Here is an 18122-nt window from a genome sequence, read left to right as displayed (position 1 = left end):
AAAAAAAATACTACTAACTTGTGAGGAAAATGTCTTTAATCTTTAATTTTTGGGTTGCTGGAAATAAAAATTAATAAGATTATTCCTGATGTTGAGGACATGTCTGACAACATACAGACACAAAACTCAAGTATTTTTACTGTATCAGTATTTAGAAATATTCCAAAGCAAATGTCCCATATTACTACCTTGAAATATGAAACTTGTGCCATGAAAAAAAAAATAAATAAATCAATCAAATTGGGCCCCTGAACTCAAATGAGTTTGACACCCCTGGCACATACAGTCTTGTAGTTTAGTTGAACAGCCACACCAGTAGGGGGCGCTAAAGGTAGGAACCAGCTGTGTTTAAAATCCGAGATTGGAGCAAGAGGAAAAGGAGGGACCAACCAGTAACGACATGTACAGATTAACCTGCCGCTCCATCCGACAGAGTGAGGAAACAAACCCCGGAACGGATGGCGATGAAGTGGTTGCGTTTTTCGCTCCTCGTCTTGGGGGTTTTCTCGCTGTGCTGCGCCACGTCTGGTGACAGCAGCGGCGTGAAGAAGATGAAGATGCAGTTTGCGACGGGACCACTCCTCAAGTTTCAAATATGGTAAGCAAAACAGCGAAAATCTGGCGAGTCATTGCGAGCTAGCTAAACTCCCCGGCTAACAACATCGTAGGCCGAAAAAATGACAGAAGCTAGCTAACTAACCGGAGGATCGTTTATGTTATAATACAGGAGAGTGAGCGGTAAAGTCACGTTAGTTATTAAGTAGCTGAACTACTCAACCATTGTCTAATCACATGAGTAGAATAAATGTGGAAGTTTCTGCTTTTTTTTGGCGACTTCTCGTGAATATTTCGACGAAAACATGGCCCCGCTTCCGCTGTCAAACATGCGAGTTAACGTTAAATCCAGTGATTGTATCTGGTGTCCACGAGTTAACCTTGCATAACCCTGGTCTCTACATTGTACTAGCAATATTAATATTTAAAGTCACGTTAAAAAATACTCCGTCCCTCTGGAAATACTTCATCTTATTTAAACAATTTGCCCTTGAATTTTCCAAACCGTGCCGAAAAGTTAGCTAACGTTAGCTAATTTACATCAACATTAACAATATGTGTTCTTCTATCTATGTGTTGACGTATGCCAATAAGAGTGTCACGTGATTTCAAGATGCTAATATGCAGAGAAGTGTGACTTAAGTAAACAAGACAAAATATACATTTGCATTGTAAATTGCTGCTTTTATCTTAACCAAACATGCAGCAAACAGGAGCATGCAGTGTTGTGTAAAGGGGAACACCACATAGATTAATAACTCTTGTGTTATTTTCATGGCCTAGGAAAGCTCAGTCAGTATTTGTGAACATCCGTTACTCTCTGTGAAAGCCAGAAACCAGCGAAGTAAGTCTCAAACTTGTGATGTTATAAGGCAGTGGCTCTCAAATGGTGTGCCAACATGGTAATGTAGGTGAGCCGTGGGATTTTGTGATTACCACACATTGTTGTTGCAGTATTTAAATGGACCTATACAGAAAGTTATGATTGAAATTTTAATTGACTGTATTAGTGTATTGTGCACACCCATTTCCTCATAAAGAGGCAAACTTTAGTGAAAAACTGTCATTTAATTTCAAAAACCTTCACAAGGAACCTATTTGTCCCATTTGCACGTGAGAATAACAAGTGTGTGACACATCAAAAGCCTTTATTGGCAGCCAGTGTGAGGGATGATAACATTTAAAAGGAAAAAACTGTGAGCAGGACAATGGATCGCTTTACTGTACGGAGCAAATTACAACAAAGCACCAGCAAGTCAATAGACAGTATCATGAAAGCTGTCTTTTTTCATCCTATATCATGATAAGAGTGATAACACACATTATACAAGCAACTGTGCACAGACATAAATTAGGGCTGCAACTAACGATTATTTTCATGGTCGACTAATCTGTACATTTATTTCTTCGATTAGTCGACAAATCATTTTATCGGAAAATGTGTTAAAATGTTGGAATATGTCGGTCTGTCTCTCCCAAACCCCAAAATGTTAAAATTATGAGTATTTTGGGGTACTTTTATAGCATTTCTCTATGAAAAATGACTCAAACCCATTAGTCAAGTACTAAAATAGTCACCGATTATTTTAATAGTCGATTAGTCTTTGATTAGTCGACTAATCGTTGCAGCCCTAATATAAATACAGGTGTGCTTTGAGATTTTGGCTTGCCCTTTGGTCTGCCTTGTGCACTAAAAGTTTGAGAACCACTGTTATAGTGTAAAAAGTCTGGAGCTGCTCTACAGACAATGAATGGGAGCCTGATTTTGTGGACTCACAGAATGTTTGTTTTCTTTTACCAAATGTGCTTATTCTATTGTAGTGTTCTCAGTTGTGAAACAGAAAACGTACCCAAATAATCAGAACATTCCCCTGGGTGCTCTGTGTCATCATCTTTTCCAATTCATTCTCTACAGACTTAATATCCCATGACATCACAAATTTGAGGTTTTTTGGGGGGTGGTTGCTTTTGTTTCATAATATTTTTGGACTGGACATAGGAATAACATGTATATATTTTGAAAATGGTCCCCTTTAAAGTAGACTGACGTGCTGCTAACTGGAATTTCACACTACCACGAAAACTTTCCACTAAGAAGAACAATGACCTACAGATGAAAGTGGGATTCAAATGTGCCAGATCTCAAGGCTAAATTCACAATCTACCCTCAAGATCTCTATATTGTTATGGCTGCCTTTTGTCCCCGTTTGATGTCGCAGCTGCACACTGTGAATGTCTCCTCTAACAGTGCGTTTGTCTCCTTGCAGCATTTCCTGAGGGTACAAGCGGGTGTTTGAGGAGTACACGCAGGCCTTGTACCAGCGGTACCCAGACATCCGCATTGAAGGGGAGAATTATCTTCCTGTGCCCCTCTATCGGTAAGAGAGAGATTGTCTGCCTTGTTACAAGTGGATTATATCCAGTTTTATTAAAGCAGCCTGAAAGCTGCCTGGGATTAGCTGTGATTCGACTGAGGAAGTGGAATTCTCAAGCAGTCAGGCTTATGTGGCTGTGGATTTATCTTTGGTAGTTTTGTGGACATAGACGAAACTGCTGGCCCTAAAAATGGCTAAATGTAGGTCAAAGGTGCATCATATCATTTAGTTCAATAATTTGTTTTTTGGACTTTATATCATTTGAGCTACTGCAAGAATACTAAGACTACATCCCACAACATACTGTGCAATTATTCCCAATTTACAGTGTATTTTTTTCCTGTGTGTCACTACAGTATGAACCAGCACATGTAGGTGTAGAGAACAAGATGTGAAGTTATTCAATAAGGGGGTAACACTCTGGGAACTTCAGGGTGTCCAACAATGATAATCCCCCCTGTTTCAGCTTTCTTTTACTGGCTGCCTGTCTGTGTCAGAACTGATTTTAAAATGTCAGTCTTTATTTTTAAGGCCCTTAATGGTATGGCACCAAGCTACCTGTCTGAGCCTCTTAATGATTACTCACTAGCCTGAGGTCGTGGCGATAAGGCTGTGTTGGCTGTTACGTGGTCAAGGCTGAAGACATAATGGTGACAGGGTGTTTGCTGTTAGAGCTCCGACCCTTTGGAATAGCTTACTTGAGAAACTTTGACTAGAAAAGTCACTGCCCTCTTTAAAATCGTCTCCTAAGTCTCACTTTTATCATCTGGCTTTTTTAAAAATTATATTACCTGTTCCTATGGTTTTTATTCTACTATGTGTCACTTTTGTCTGTTGTGTTTATTAATGTTATTTATTGGCTCTGACTTTGTATTTAATGGTTCTTTTGCTTTCTTTTATTTTTAAGGGTTGTTTGAAAGATGATATATACATTAAGTTATTTACCTGTTCATTTATTACCTTAAAATAATGTACACTGGATGTATTTTTAACAGGTATCTATTCTAATCCCAAGAAGGTACAGTATAACCACTACTGAGCAGCAAAGCTTGAAGTTTGGGGGAAGATGGGGTCGACTGGAGTTCTATTACTTTATAAATCTGCTTTGATTTATTTCAGAAATCCCATACAAAACACTACACAGGAAGAGGAGGGATACAGACAATGAGGAACTATTTCTGTCAGAAATACAGACTAGAATTTTGACTCTCACATTTTAATTCATATAATATAGTCGATGGGATTGTAAAGCATCAACTGCTGTATTTGGAATCAGCACCCGAGTCTTGATGTGAGACTCGTTTGTGCACTTGTCCCAGGTGTTGTAGTTAAGGTGTGGTGTGACTGAGACCCTCAGGTCCTCATCAGTTGAGCTCTTAATAAACACTCCAGAGACTATCCCCATTAAAGAAAGGCCACAGTATCACACCTTGGGCTTCAGATTCCCCAGACAGTGAGATTTTGTTGTGTCTATCTCTGGCCCACTGACAGGTTGTAGTTCAACCAGTTAGACATTAAGGTTTAAAGGTAGTAAAAAGCGGAGTAAACAGGATGCAGGCTCTGTGTTACAGATTGGTAAGTGTGATAGTGTTAAAGAGGTATCACTTAATTTTTAAGGCGTACATTTTCCCTGCAGAATCATGATCACTGTTGAAATGGGTATGGGAGGAAGTCAGTGGTACAGGCTTGCCTCCAAATCCTTGTTTATTCTACACTATGAAGCTTAATTTGTATAAACTGAGGCCACGCCCTTAACTGTCAACACAGTTTTAATCCCAAATGAATATGTTTACTTTGACACCTGAGAATTATGTTTATTGAACATGACCAGCCTACATAAAGCCAAACTACAGGCTCACATCTTTCAGGATAATTGTAATACAACCTGAAGGCTTTGGACTGATTTGATATTTACAAAAAGCCTCTGTGTCTAAGAATTGTATTGTAAGCCAGTGTCTTGTTTTATTTCCTCAGACATGTTGCTTCCTTCCTGTCTGTGTTCAAACTGCTGGTGATTGGGCTGATTATTATCGGCAGGGACCCATTCGCCCTCTTCGGTATGCAAGCCCCAGGCATCTGGGAGTGGGGCCAGGGAAACAAGGTAAGGTTTACTATGGAAGTCATTATTGCTCAGATCCTACGGGAGAGTGTGCACTGTGGTCTTCATGTGTGGCAGCGGGATAGAGTCAGGATTGTCTCTACGATGCAGCCAAGCATTTGTTTTGAAGGTAATCACTGCTGATATCGCAGAGAGGCATGGATTGAATCTAGAAAGGAGGAAAAGAGGGCTTTAGTTCTGGCTGTGTCTCAAATACGGTTGTGTACATGCACACTGCCAAGTTCAACCCCAACCCATGGGATTTCATTAGCTGTTCATTCAGGGTCTTCGGGTTGTGTTGTTTTGTTTTGCTTGGATTTGTTATCCCCAGTGTTACAGGCATGCCAGAGGCTCAGAGGAAGAATGGCCAGTGACTGCTAACATCAGATATTAGCAAATAAAACAATCCTGTGTTCAACAGAAAGCTGAGGCTGATAAAATGTGATGTGGTCTCAGTAGCCAAATGGATTACAAACAGAAAACCCTGCAATTGCGCACAGAATAGATAAAAAGACCCAGCAAGCATTTGGTGTGGATTTACTTTGCTAATAAATTAGCTTTTTATCGCAGCTATAATTTGACTGATAACAGAGCTAGCCTGAGGGTCTGGGTGTATTTAAAACTGCTGTAGGTAAATTTTCAAGATGATTTCTGTAATATTTTGTTAAACAGCCTGGCAGTTATCAATAAATCAAATGACCTGAGAAACTAAGTGGGGCAGGCAATATTCATCCCTTGATATATCAGTTGGGCTGCAATAATCAGTAACCTGTGCAAGCTGAGATGTCTGTGGGTCAACCCATAGTCTGAGTGGGCGGAAATTCGCTGCATAGATCAGCCTCTCATTGGGCGGAACGAGCCACCCGCTGAAGTCCCGCCAATCTTAAAGTGAGAGTCGACCCAGCCAGACCTTTCTTTTCTTGAGAAAGGTCTGGTGAGCGAGACTAGTCAACCCACAACCTGCAGGTCAGATGGCTTAAGCTTAGTTCACATTACAAGATATTCACCCCGCAAAATGCGTCATGGAGACTATCGTAATCTTTTGAGTGTTCATACCTGGCGACGTGTGTTTCTGTCACAGGGAGTCTCGCCAACTGCGTTACAACCTGTGTGTGCACACCACAAGATTTCTCCACCGAGCCGCCGCCGCCAGAGCCCCAGATATTGCCGTGACATCACCAAATTTGTTTTTTAACTTGGAGGCGACACATCGTAAAGGCATGGATATTCCTCCCAGTGTTGAATCAGATCTGCCTCCAGGGCCTGGGTCCAAACACAACACGCTCCCCATGATCCTCTGGACGCCGCCATTGTTGTTGTTGCTTGCCGGACGGCTTGTCAGTGTTGCCAGATCTTGGGAGAGAAACAAGCAACCGGGGCTATGGAAACAAGCCCAAAAGAAGCGACGGATATATATTAGAGAAAGGCAATGTTTAGAGAGCAAGCCCAAATAAGCAACTCCACTTTAGAAACAAGCCCAAAAAAACGCAACCCGTGACTACCAATATTTGTAAGCAACAAAAAAACAAGCCCAAAGTCGTGGCTAATAAGCGGACCTGGCAACCCTGCGGCTTGTCCTCCTCACATTTCTTACGTCCTCCTGCGTGCTGACGTGGGATGTATCCCGCCTCTCATTGGCTGATGCTCTTTGTCAGTTGTGTCACACTTCTCCAGTTTTCTACCATGCCGGATATCCAGTCATAGTCACAGACAAGGGGGCAACTTGCTCGTAGGCTTGTTCACACATGAGGACTCGTCGTGGCAGACAACTCGCCTTCGACCCAAGGTGGCTCTCAAGATCCTCTGCGATGTCAAAATCAAGGTGAAAATCATGTAATGTGAACTAGGCTTAAGGTAAGCTTGTTAGAAAATTTTGCAAGCGTCAGGCGGGTGGGTCATTCAATAACAAACCAGTCCTCTGAATAATTATTAATAACTTACAGAATCATTGAGGAATAGTCAACCTTTCACCCTCTCTTCCCTCTTTATGTCTCTCTTAAAGACACATACAACAAGCTCAGGGTTTCCGTCATCCATTTTTTAACCAGGACAATTTGTTAAAGTCTGACATATTTTAATTTCTACAGTCATATGCCTGGTAAAAGTATTTCCTTCTGAGAATATGTAGGCCTAACACCCTGTCAGCAAGCATCTTTCTGTCCACAATGAATCTGTTAAACACGCACTTATGTTGCATCATGTAAATAAACCAGGTAGGATATCAGCCGCGTGTTTGAGATCATACTTGTGACATAACCACTTAAAAGATAGGTGAGCACTTGCTGTCTCCCAGTGTTTATCCTTTTTTTAAACAAAAAACATGTTTTTATAGTGTCATATTTACTGGAATTGACACACAATAGTCAACAGCAAATAGGTTGTTATTAGCAATGATCTTAACCAGAAACTTAACTTTCAGCTCTGGTCTGCGGGTTTGTGGGTCAAGCTTAGGTCAGTGATTAATGCATATGTCTGTGGGTCAGGTGGGCCAGGTTGGTGCGGGTTAAAAAGAAAGAAACCTGACTCACCCATCACTACTGTAACGTTGCAAGTAAATCTTCAGCTGAACTATCAGATTTGTATTGACCAAAAATGCACATGGTTTGTCAGCTATGTGTGAACCTCATCTGGAGTTGCTTCTCATCACTCCAAAGTGTTAATCTGATAGTATACTGTAGCACCGCATTCATCCTGTGGTCTTGATGTTTCTGTTTTTGCAATCCTTAAACAGTGTCTTTTCAGTGCACTGCTCTTGTGATCCATCACATGAGCATGATGCCAAATTTAAACTGCAAACGTAACTGCTAGTAAATGTGGGAAAAGGATTTGTGCGGAACGTTTTAACCCAAGTTTCTCTCCTGCTTCTTCCAGATATATGCCTGCATGATGGTGTTCTTCCTCAGCAATATGATTGAAAACCAGTTAATGTCCACAGGAGCTTTTGAAATCACATTAAATGGTGAGTCTGTGATTCACAGCGTGGGCTTGTTGACTGGCTTCAGATTGATTTGAGTCTTTGTGACATAATGATATTAATGCAGTTGTGTGGTGATGGAACAAAACACAGTGTATTACAGTTACGTAATTGTCTCTTCATAGATGTGCCAGTGTGGTCCAAACTAGAGTCAGGTCACCTGCCCTCCATGCAGCAGCTCGTGCAAATCCTGGACAATGAGATGAAGATGAATGTTCACATGAACACAGGGCCACACCACCACTCCTAACCCTACTCATCACATCCTGGCTGGAGTTAAAAGCCCCTCCATGTAAGCACAGTAGTGTTCACTGCACTGTTTGTTTCTCTTCTGTCTTTTGGCCAGTGGAGATACTGTTTTAATTTGATCTTCTTTCTCCTCTTCCTGTGTAGGTTTGAGGTGGGTTTCTCACTGGGCTGTGAAGTGATGTTTATGAAGGTCTGCGCTGAAGGCAGGAAGACTGCTAGCACAGACTAGATGCTCCCATCAGTCTTCACCATGCCCCTTAGAGACGTCCCGCCCCTGACGCCAGAGTGGGATCCATTGCAACAGTGCCGGCCATTCTGTCATTTTCTTGTACTATTCATAACTACTGCAGATTTCATCCAGATGATATCAGTGGTCCTGTAAGGAGAGATCTAACATCGATTCATAGAGTCTTTAACTTGTTGCATATAATTGATCTATGTGAATTAAAAGAAAAAAATCGTGTCATTTGTACCACTGAGCCACCTGTAGAATTTTAAGTTTATTGTTCTAAAAGTAGCTTAGGCATGTAGAAAATGCAACACTTAAAAACCTGTCATCACTGTTGTGAAAATAACATTGGGGAATTGTGTCTTGGTATGATTTCTGAATAATTTTTATATTTACATAACTTGAAGGAAGCTCAGAAGATTAATAAAACATATTGTAACTATTTAACTGCGAGGCTCTGGTGTGGTGTTGTGGTTCACTGATTCATGGGGAGTCAGGTGTTGACAGAAATGACATTGTGAGTGGAGATGGTGGATTGCCATCAAGGTTTAAAACATAAAGGGAACCTGATAAGAAAGCAGGAAATGGAGCTCCTTTTTTTTTTTTTTTCCTTCGTAAAGCAGACTTCTTGCTTGATTCAAGTCATGAGCGCACATCCATGAGCCATCTGCTCAGCCTAATCCAATTAGGAAGACTTGATGATCCGCAGAGTTCATTAGAAGACAAAACAGATCAAGTGTGAGTACAATGTGGTGATGTCACAGTGCCAATGTCCCTGACAATGAAAAATCGCTTCATTATGACAGGGTTCCTGTAAGTCCTTGAAGTCCTTTACCGTTTGTGATCTTGAGTGACCAAAATCAAGGCCTTAAAGGTTTGTTAAAATGGACATTGCAAGTGTTTGAGTTATATATTTTATGCAAGAATACCATTTCTTAGGTGTGCTGTTAGAAAAGTCAAGAGATTACACAGTGTGCCATCTCTGTATCACAACACATTTGACAAGTGCTAACAAGCTCAAGCCTGTCTCTGTCTTAGCTTGTCTGTGAGCTTCTATAGAGCCTGATAGTTCTCATGAAAATTCAGTAATTGACCTTGATCTGTGTCTCAGACTCTGCTGTGTTGGGTCCTTAACTTTGAGAGAAATGGGTGTTTGTTAGTAGCAACTGAAAAAAAATTGGGGGATTAAAGGACGTGAAGGAAAACCAGTGACCCAGATTCGCTATGGAGACATTCATTGAGTTATTTAGAGGTGGTTTTGGGGTTTAATCTTTTCTATGACCCCCAGATATGTAAATGCCATATTATTTTTGTCCCTGACATTCCCTTTAGTTACTGTGGAACGAAAGAATAAAACACCCAAATCACAGTTAAACAAGTTTAACATTTATTAGCCACTGCTGTCACTGTGTCAGTGTAGTTATTGCCAGTGCATTTAAGACAGTCCTGAAGGCACCTATAGATGAAGGCTCTTTCACTCTCACTCATCATCACATTAGCACTGACTTCCAGAAGACTCTGGGCGACACCATGGAGGTGAGGGGCTTGTGTAGTCTTCAGCAGCCGGGGATGGGAGGGCGTCATCAGGCACTGGTGGAGATGCTTAATGGCCAGGTTGATCCTGATCCTGGCTGCAAACACAAACAGCTCCTCCTTGAGTACAGGAGGTCCTGAAGCAGCCGTGTTTGTTTTACATTCACCCTGGAGGGGAGAAAAATTTACTGAAAAAGTTACCGAAGCAGAGCTGGAAATACTGGAAACTGCAAGATGAACAGATAAGCTTCAAACAATGCTTCACCTGAGCGCAGCAGGTGCCCACACTGAACTTAACCTGTTGACCTTTCGCCAGGAAGGAGACAAACACTTGTTCCTTCCCGAGGACTCGGACCCCAACGCTTTTGTTGAGGGACAGGAATATAGGTTGTAAGGGAGTGGGAGTGAGGCTCAGGCTGCCCCAGCTCCACCGACGAACCCTGGCACCCGTCTCATCCAAACACTGACCGCCTGAACTGTTGAAGGTCAGCCTGCAACATAAACACAAACATGCATCACATATTATAGGTAACTGCAAGCATGGCTACAGATAAGACATTATTTTCAAACTGTAGATGCATCCTTTGTCATTTAAATTCACCTAAAGCAATCTATACTTTAAATATAGTCCAAACACTTTGCTTTGTACCATATATTTCCATTGCTGTGATAACATGTCGCCCTGCCATCGGACTGGAACAGCGCTCTAATCGGTTGACAGGAGGCATCACTGTCTTCATACACGATGCAGACCCTTCCATTTTCTTCAGTGACCACGACAACGAGAGCCAGGAGGCCTGAGGGATAGCTGTTACCATGACGATAAGGAGGGGAACACCCACTGCACAGTGCATGTTGCTTTGCACATATTAAATTCTCTCTGAAAACATGATATAAATCTACAAGCATTGAACTGCGAGCGGATACAAGACCTGAGCAGAGCCATCAGGGAACACAGTGAGAAATTTCATCCCATTGGGATAATACTTCTGCAGAAATTCTGCCCCAGCCTGTGAACATAGAAGACAAAAGATGTTCATAACAGAAAGCCTCCATTATAAAATAACTGTGTGGAAAATGTGGGCAGTTAGTAGGCACAAGGAGCCTGAACTATGGACTATAAATCAGGAGGATATCTCTGCCTCTGCTGCTTTTGACCGGTCTTTTTAAAACTGCCTCATGCCCCCCTTCTTCATGGAAGTACAGTACTATTAGATGTGTTGCTATTTTAGGACAATGTTGGTGTAACCCTTTAATAGCAACAAATGTTCGTTATAATTAAAAAATAGCCTATTTACAATAGCAAATAGCTTAGCTGTTCCATGGTTTATTGCATTGATCAAACACAGTGTGACCACAAGGGGGCAGTGTATATATTTATGTGCACAGATTAATATAAAGCATTTATAGACTTCTTTGGCTTCTGTTTAAAGACATGATGATTATGTGCCTAGGCCAACTACATGCAGCATGACTTGTTTGAAATAATTTTGGATGGAAAAAAGAAGACTACAACAAAAGAAAGAAAGAAAGAAAGAAAGAAATTCTTAAAGATATAATGGAGAAATTGACTGTTTTCTTAAAAGCTGCAAGTAAGCAGTTTGGATACTTCAGTGCCACTGAACTTTTCTACGTGACTTTTTTTTTAGGATGTAAATAATGTATCGATCTATCTATATTGTAAAATTGTATGTTTAAATATGCAAATGATGCATTACCTTGCTAAGTATGCACTAATTTGCATAAATTTTCAAGACATAAATCTGAACATTGCAGGTTCAAAATTCTTGTTTCATGTTTTTAGGAATAAAATGTTATACAAATCAGGCTATGAATGATGTATGAAAAAAAAAACACTCTGTAAAAGCCTTCAGAACACAGCAGGTGAATATGTTAAACTTTTAACCAATAAATATCACCATGAAATTTCCCCAGCTGATTATTTAAATTAGACAAATATTTATGGGTTTTTTTGTTTAAAATGCAAATGAGGTATTGTCTAATTACTAACCTAACTTATTCGTCCTTACACTACTCTTGCATGTATAATTAACATATGATGCACATATTGTACATATGTCTTATCCCTATCTTTCTATCTATATTTCTAAAAACTTAACAATTAGCTTTATACGTTGTGGCACAATGCACATATTTTATATTCTTAAATACATTATATACCAGTGTTAAACACTGCAGCATTATGCAAATACTGTATTTTTATGCACTTCCTATTTTCATATTCTTACTTCTGCTTTCTTATAATTTTTATATCAGAGTGACTGTTACTTACTACGTATCATTTCCCCCGAGAGCTCAATTACGTATTTCTATTTCTGATAACCTTTTGCACATATTTCCAGAGCAGAAATGTGAACTAAAACAAACACATAAATTTGTTTTTTGGATGTTTTCTTTCCACTAGTCTGACTTCTGTGTTACAGAAGCAAAATACCATCTGTGTACAGGGTCATCAGTTTGGATAACATCAATAAGATGCGCTTAGTATTGACTTTGATAAAACAAACATGATAGTAATTTGTGAGTACCTGATGATGACATATGCCGAATTTAAGTGACTTGTGGTCACAAAAAGGGATCAACGGCTGCTCCTCTTCCTCTTTTGTTTTCAATTGCTTCTCAGTTGCGCCACAGGGATACACTGTCCAGCATCCTTTTCCTAGAGCACAGGAGAGCCGGAAGCTGAGGACCTTTGATGTTGGTGCAACTAAACACAAGAAGAGAACAAAGTCAGTCTCACAAAGCTATTTGAAGGCACAATTGTTTTGTTTCTTTCCAATAATCTTAACAAAAAACATAGATAACTTTATACACACTATTTGTCAGCTCATGTTTGACTGGATGAACACATTTAAAGCTATGAATGAGTACAGTACTCACTTGTTTCTGCCACAGGTAGCTGGAGTGAGTAATCCTCATAGACTCTCTGTTCTGATTGTTCTCTGATGAAGGATGCAGATTACATCGCTCTTGATTTAAAGTTTTACTTTTATATCATTTTATATTAAAAAAACAGAGACATATTGTGATGCACATTTGTACCCGAGTCCTTGTGCTAAGTCCATGATGAACTTGTTGTGGTCCTCCATCTCCTTGCCTTGGAGGACAAGCTCCTCTGTCTCTGTGGCTGGCTTGTCTATGGGCGATGTCATGGTCCTCGGGTCACACCTCCCCTCAGCCAAACATCTCTCCTTCATCAGCATCTCATACAGCCACTGCCGCTGGGCACAACAGAAGAGTGGACCTGACTAGGATGGACACAAAAGAGGATGCAAGGAGGTCAGCAGTGCATCATATACACACATTTGGAGAATGTATTCACTTCCTTCCTCACCTCAGGCCCCTGTGCCCACGTTAGATCCAGTGAAGGTCGGGCCTTTTCTCCACAGTACTCACATTTCACTTCACTCTCAGTCACAAGCTGGGACAACAAAGTGTTAAATTGGACTAATAAGCAACACAGACTGCTGCAGAAGGGAATTTAGAACAGTGGGTAGTAATGTGATCTTTTTACCTCTGGTAGAGTGGTTAAGTTCATCCTGTGGTTGTCAGACTCCCGATTGTACCTCAGAACTCCTGCTGCTCTGATACAATAGGTGGGCGGGTCACTGACAGACTGCGGACAGCCCTCTGCTATCATCTTACCAAACCCAGAGAAAAATAAAGTAAACAAGTAATTCATCAGAGACTTAAATAAATGAGGTATTTATTGATTTAAAGCAGTTGAAATAAAGGAAAATAGACTTCTTACGTGGTCATCCACGGCAGATAGTGGCTCAAGGAGATGATGCTCTGATGTAGCAGCAGCAGCATCTAATGGTAAAACAAATCTGTGGCATCATTGGATTATGTCCCATTAAGAGACGTCAACACAGGCCTGAATAAGATAGGATCTTTTCCTAGGTTGTCGTTTCTAATAGTTTATTTTTAATTGTGCCTGAAGCAGACTCACAGGAGGAGCTGGACCTCATCTTGTTGTCTGTCCTTCTGACTGGAGTAAAGCCATTGAAGAGCCATGAAGATTGAAGAGCCATGAAGATGAATATGTACAGTGGACTGATTAGGACGCAATTAAAAATACATCAAGCTGCACAACCACAAAAAAGCAATAAAATCAGTACACACGTGTGGTGCACTCACCTCAATGTGTCATACTTGCTGGTGTTGTCAGTAACCATGGAGATGAAATAGCAATGTGTTAATGTAATGCCTAATTTTGGCCACTGCCTGACTGGTTTCTTATGCCCACAAATATTTAACAATTATACACTATAACACCGTCACAGTGCTACCTGTTTACTCTGTCTACTTTCTTGGCAGAAGAGATGTAAACTTTATGTCAAGGCTTCAGTTTAAAAAAATACATGTTCAGATCTTATTAGCCTGAATCTAGGTTTACTTTTGAATATAAATTAGAGTCTTTATGTGTGAGTTTGGTAAGTTGAATGTGAAGGTTTGACTTTCATTTCTAAATTTTGCAAAATATCAAAATCAGATTTTTCTTTAAGGGACCTCCCTTCTATCATTGACCCCTGACCCCTGACTAAGTGACGTATTTCATGGATATTTCACATTATATTCAAAGCATAACAATAACAGTACAGAGCAACTGATAAACTACACAAAATGTGTGCATAAAACAATTTGGATGAATTTTGACATGATTATTTCCTGAATATTACATCAGAGATGAGTTTACTTGTTTTAAGGAACTTTAATACAATTTTCTGTCCGTATTATGTTTGCTTGTTTTTTATGATCATGAATACTAATCAGGGTGTCTATAGATATAACCAAGTTAAATTTAACACTTTTTAAGACCTGTTTAATACCACTACTAATGTCAGTTCAAAATGAACAGTAAGGAAAAGTTTAATGTGTTTAATGTAAAAAGAAAAGAAAATCTCATCACTGTCAGAGATTCTATTTATTATTGCAATTCTTCAGTCTGTCCAATGATTGTCATCAGTCATCAGGCTGGAGAAATTTTCACAGTAATGTGACCAAAAATATTTAAGACCCTGTTAACAGGTTGCTCTTTGACTGTTTTAACTTAAGAAATATCAATTTCATTAAGTTTTCTTTAAAGGAATGAAGATTTGAATGAAGAGGAGATTAAGGCAAAGTGTGGAAAGTGTTTTGTTAGGTTGTTTTTAAGTTGTGTTACACCCTTTAAAATCTAGAAGGCCTCGTGATAACCCCCTGAAACTTTGGCAACCCCTAGTGGGGATCAGGACCCCCAGTTTGGGAGCCAGTGTTTTAGTGGATTTGGAGAGAATAAATGACAAAACAGTCTCACCTCAGTGTCCAATTAGTAGTTTTAATAGCTTTTAGATTTTGTTTTCTAGAGCTCCCTCTGTGGATGGAGTTTACCCTGTACATGTTCAAATTTCCAATTTTCTCCCCTGAGTATTTGTTTGTTCAAAAGTTGGACTTCATATCACATTATCCTCACCATAGGTCAAGAATGAACATTGAAGCCCTACTAAGTATGTGAACAGCATCTATGGCAAGTTTAAAAGGTGCATTTTGAAATTTTCTGAGTTTTGAAGTTGAAGTTTAATGTGCTTTTTTTACTCCCTGTGTCACATGCCAAACACAATTTCTCCACAAGATGGCAGAATGGTTGTGAATTTTTTTCCTGTGTTAGTTATGTGAGTCAGAGTGAGCACCTTTTGATATTGTACTTTTATTTTTATTATTTATGAATTAACTTAATACATGGTTGACCAGACCAGATGTCTGGTTTTGAAGTGAAGAAGCAAAAACACTGACATTGAACTCTTGTAGTAACCAGCTCACCCCTCCAGCCTTGCTGTCTGGTGACCTTTTGGCATCACAGATGGAACCAATGCCAGCTAATCAGAGAACAATCAATCGGCACACCTGTCGCAGCTTCTGATTGGCTGTTGCTGTTCTGCATGCAGTGGAGCCTGCAACACAAAAAGCTGCAGCAGAGCAGAATCTCTCAGTTCTTAACATTTTCAGGACTCATGTGTACTGAGATGATGCATAAAGGAGAGAGGAAAAGTTCTGCTGTTTACTTGGCTGCAGCTGTTATTCTAACGTGTTATTTAGTGCAAACAATAGACTGCTATCGACTGAGGAAAACAGAACAACGAGAGGGGCGAAGAGAAGCTGACGCAGCCCAAACAGCAGCTGTCCAAGAGGGGAAAATCTTGTTCGGGTCAGGCCTTGGGTCACATGCAGATAGGAACAAGAAGTCATCCTCAAACACATCTGTGGATGATGAAGCTGCTTATCAAGCGGACTCTGCAGGTAAAAATCTGGCTTCTTTTTGTCCTGGGAATCTCAAAGTGCTGTTATAGTACTACTAACCAATGTTCCCTTTCAGGCTGGTCGAAAGGACAAGTATATGACCCCAGTCCCAAAGAAGCATCATTTAAGCGCATGGCACCTTCCCTGCAGTGTGGTGCAGACCAGATGAAGTTCAGAGCAGTGGGCCCAGGAGCTACACAGTTTGCAGTGGAACAAGGTGAATTTATTTACACCCACTAACTAATGTCTACTCAAACTGTACAATGTAGGCATTTGCACCAAAAATTGTGTAGTGACATTGAGAACTTCTCCCCCACAGTAAACGCAGCTCCGATACCTCTGTCCCAAGTCCCCTCCACCTGTGGCTACAACATGCAGAGGAACCCGCTTGGGCTTGTTTTATTGGTTCCCTATGATGGCTGCAACATGGTTCAAGAGGTAAGCTGTATAATGAAAGATGTTGCACCTTCAGGATGAGCAAGAGCTGACAATCAATGGCTTATTCTGACAAAACACCTGGACTAACCAAGAGCTTAAGTTTGACAAAGCATAAAATTTAGGAAGTGATTTGTTTCATTAGTTTAATCTTAATTCTTTATTTTAGTCCTTTTTAGACTATACCCGTATAGACTAAGAGTAAATAACACAAATCTGGACTAATTGATAATGAAAATAGTGTTAGCTTGAATTGGTTTGTGTCTAACTTTTGTTTTCTCTTAAGGGTGGAAATTATATGCTCCCAATGCGTTGGCAGGGAACTCCAGTCTCACTCATGTGTCCCAAACCTGCAGCACCTGCTGCCACAACTGCTGCCCCACATCACCCTGCCACTCAGGTGCCTCCAATTCCCCATCCCTATTACTTTCCACCCTACATGTATCCTAAATACCCCGTAGTACCAAAACCTACGACGGCAACGACAACAACTACAAAGAAACCACAAGTTCCTCAATATCCACAATACCCGTTCTACCCTCCGTTTTACCCCTATCCCCAACCTGTTCCCGTCACAACAGCAGCGCCCACCACCACCACTGCAAAGCCAGCAGCAGTCACGTTTCCTCCACCGATGTATCCTTTTCCTTTCTACCCTTTTCCTTGGCCCTTTCCAGGGCCTCTGCCAGCAACCCCGAAACCCACGACCACTACAACTACAACAAAGGCGCCAACTAAACCCCAGATACCGCCGTTCCCACCATACCTGCCTTTCTATCCTCCATTTAATCCTTTTTACCCTCCCTTTATACCTCCCTATCCCAATTTTCCAACCCCTAAGCCCACGACGACGACACCTAAAACGACTACAACGACAACCAAGAAGGACCCAACACCGCACCCTCATATTCATCCGCATGTCCATTATCCATATCCAATTCCACCATTTCCTCCTGCTCCTTTCCCCATTTCAGGCTAATCTGCTGAAACAGTTCTAATAAATGGTTTGAACAATAAGTGACCCTGTCCAATTGTTTAACCTGTAAACTTAGAGAAATTCAACTGTGGGGGGAGGAATTTGGTACCCTTTATTCTAAGCTTATGAAGTGGATGAGGTAAGTGGTCCATAAATAGTTAGTACATTTGATTAGAGGCTCTTTGCAAAGTAAAGTGGTGCATTTGACAAATGTGAGACATTGGTTAAAATTGTCAACAATCTAAGCACAAATTTTCTCTTTGTGCAAAAATGCATACTTTTTCCAGCATCTTCAAAATGAGTTTTTCTCTGCATCTAAAATCCTGTTATAATTTTCAATGAGTGACCTTTTCATTACGGACCACTTACGGTAAGCTTGGACTCAAATGTCATTCCCT

General features: G+C 40.5%; 3 protein-coding genes across 3 annotated transcripts; 2 read left to right on the top strand and 1 right to left on the bottom strand.

The window, feature by feature from the left end:
* Positions 1–408: 408 nt before the first annotated feature.
* selenot1a (selenoprotein T, 1a) lies at positions 409–8927 on the top strand. Its single transcript, XM_049597615.1, has 6 exons — positions 409–598; positions 2823–2933; positions 4905–5031; positions 7900–7987; positions 8128–8294; positions 8396–8927. Exons 1-5 carry the CDS (start codon positions 459–461, stop codon positions 8250–8252), a joined length of 591 nt encoding a protein of 196 aa, XP_049453572.1. The 5' UTR covers positions 409–458; the 3' UTR covers positions 8253–8294; positions 8396–8927.
* A 127-nt stretch (positions 8928–9054) lies between these two features.
* On the bottom strand, positions 9055–15851 carry LOC125901733 (glutamate-rich protein 6). Its single transcript, XM_049597611.1, has 12 exons — positions 15837–15851; positions 13987–14021; positions 13786–13847; positions 13549–13674; positions 13369–13455; positions 13077–13282; positions 12915–12976; positions 12563–12741; positions 10941–11023; positions 10663–10821; positions 10279–10504; positions 9055–10181 (listed from the first exon to the last, which is right to left on the bottom strand). The coding sequence occupies exons 2-12, from the start codon at positions 14003–14005 to the stop codon at positions 9861–9863; spliced, it is 1530 nt and encodes a 509-aa protein (XP_049453568.1). The 5' UTR covers positions 14006–14021; positions 15837–15851; the 3' UTR covers positions 9055–9860.
* A 55-nt stretch (positions 15852–15906) lies between these two features.
* LOC125901735 (uncharacterized) lies at positions 15907–18097 on the top strand. Its single transcript, XM_049597614.1, has 4 exons — positions 15907–16313; positions 16390–16530; positions 16633–16751; positions 17035–18097. Exons 1-4 carry the CDS (start codon positions 15956–15958, stop codon positions 17725–17727), a joined length of 1311 nt encoding a protein of 436 aa, XP_049453571.1. The 5' UTR covers positions 15907–15955; the 3' UTR covers positions 17728–18097.
* The last annotated feature ends 25 nt before the right edge of the window (positions 18098–18122 follow it).

Source organism: Epinephelus fuscoguttatus, linkage group LG15 (assembly GCF_011397635.1).
Source record: "Epinephelus fuscoguttatus linkage group LG15, E.fuscoguttatus.final_Chr_v1".
In the NCBI taxonomy this organism is placed as follows: Eukaryota; Metazoa; Chordata; class Actinopteri; order Perciformes; family Serranidae; genus Epinephelus; species Epinephelus fuscoguttatus.
The sequence above is the reverse complement of the archived record's forward strand: the minus strand, read 5'-3'. Positions and strand labels throughout refer to the sequence as shown.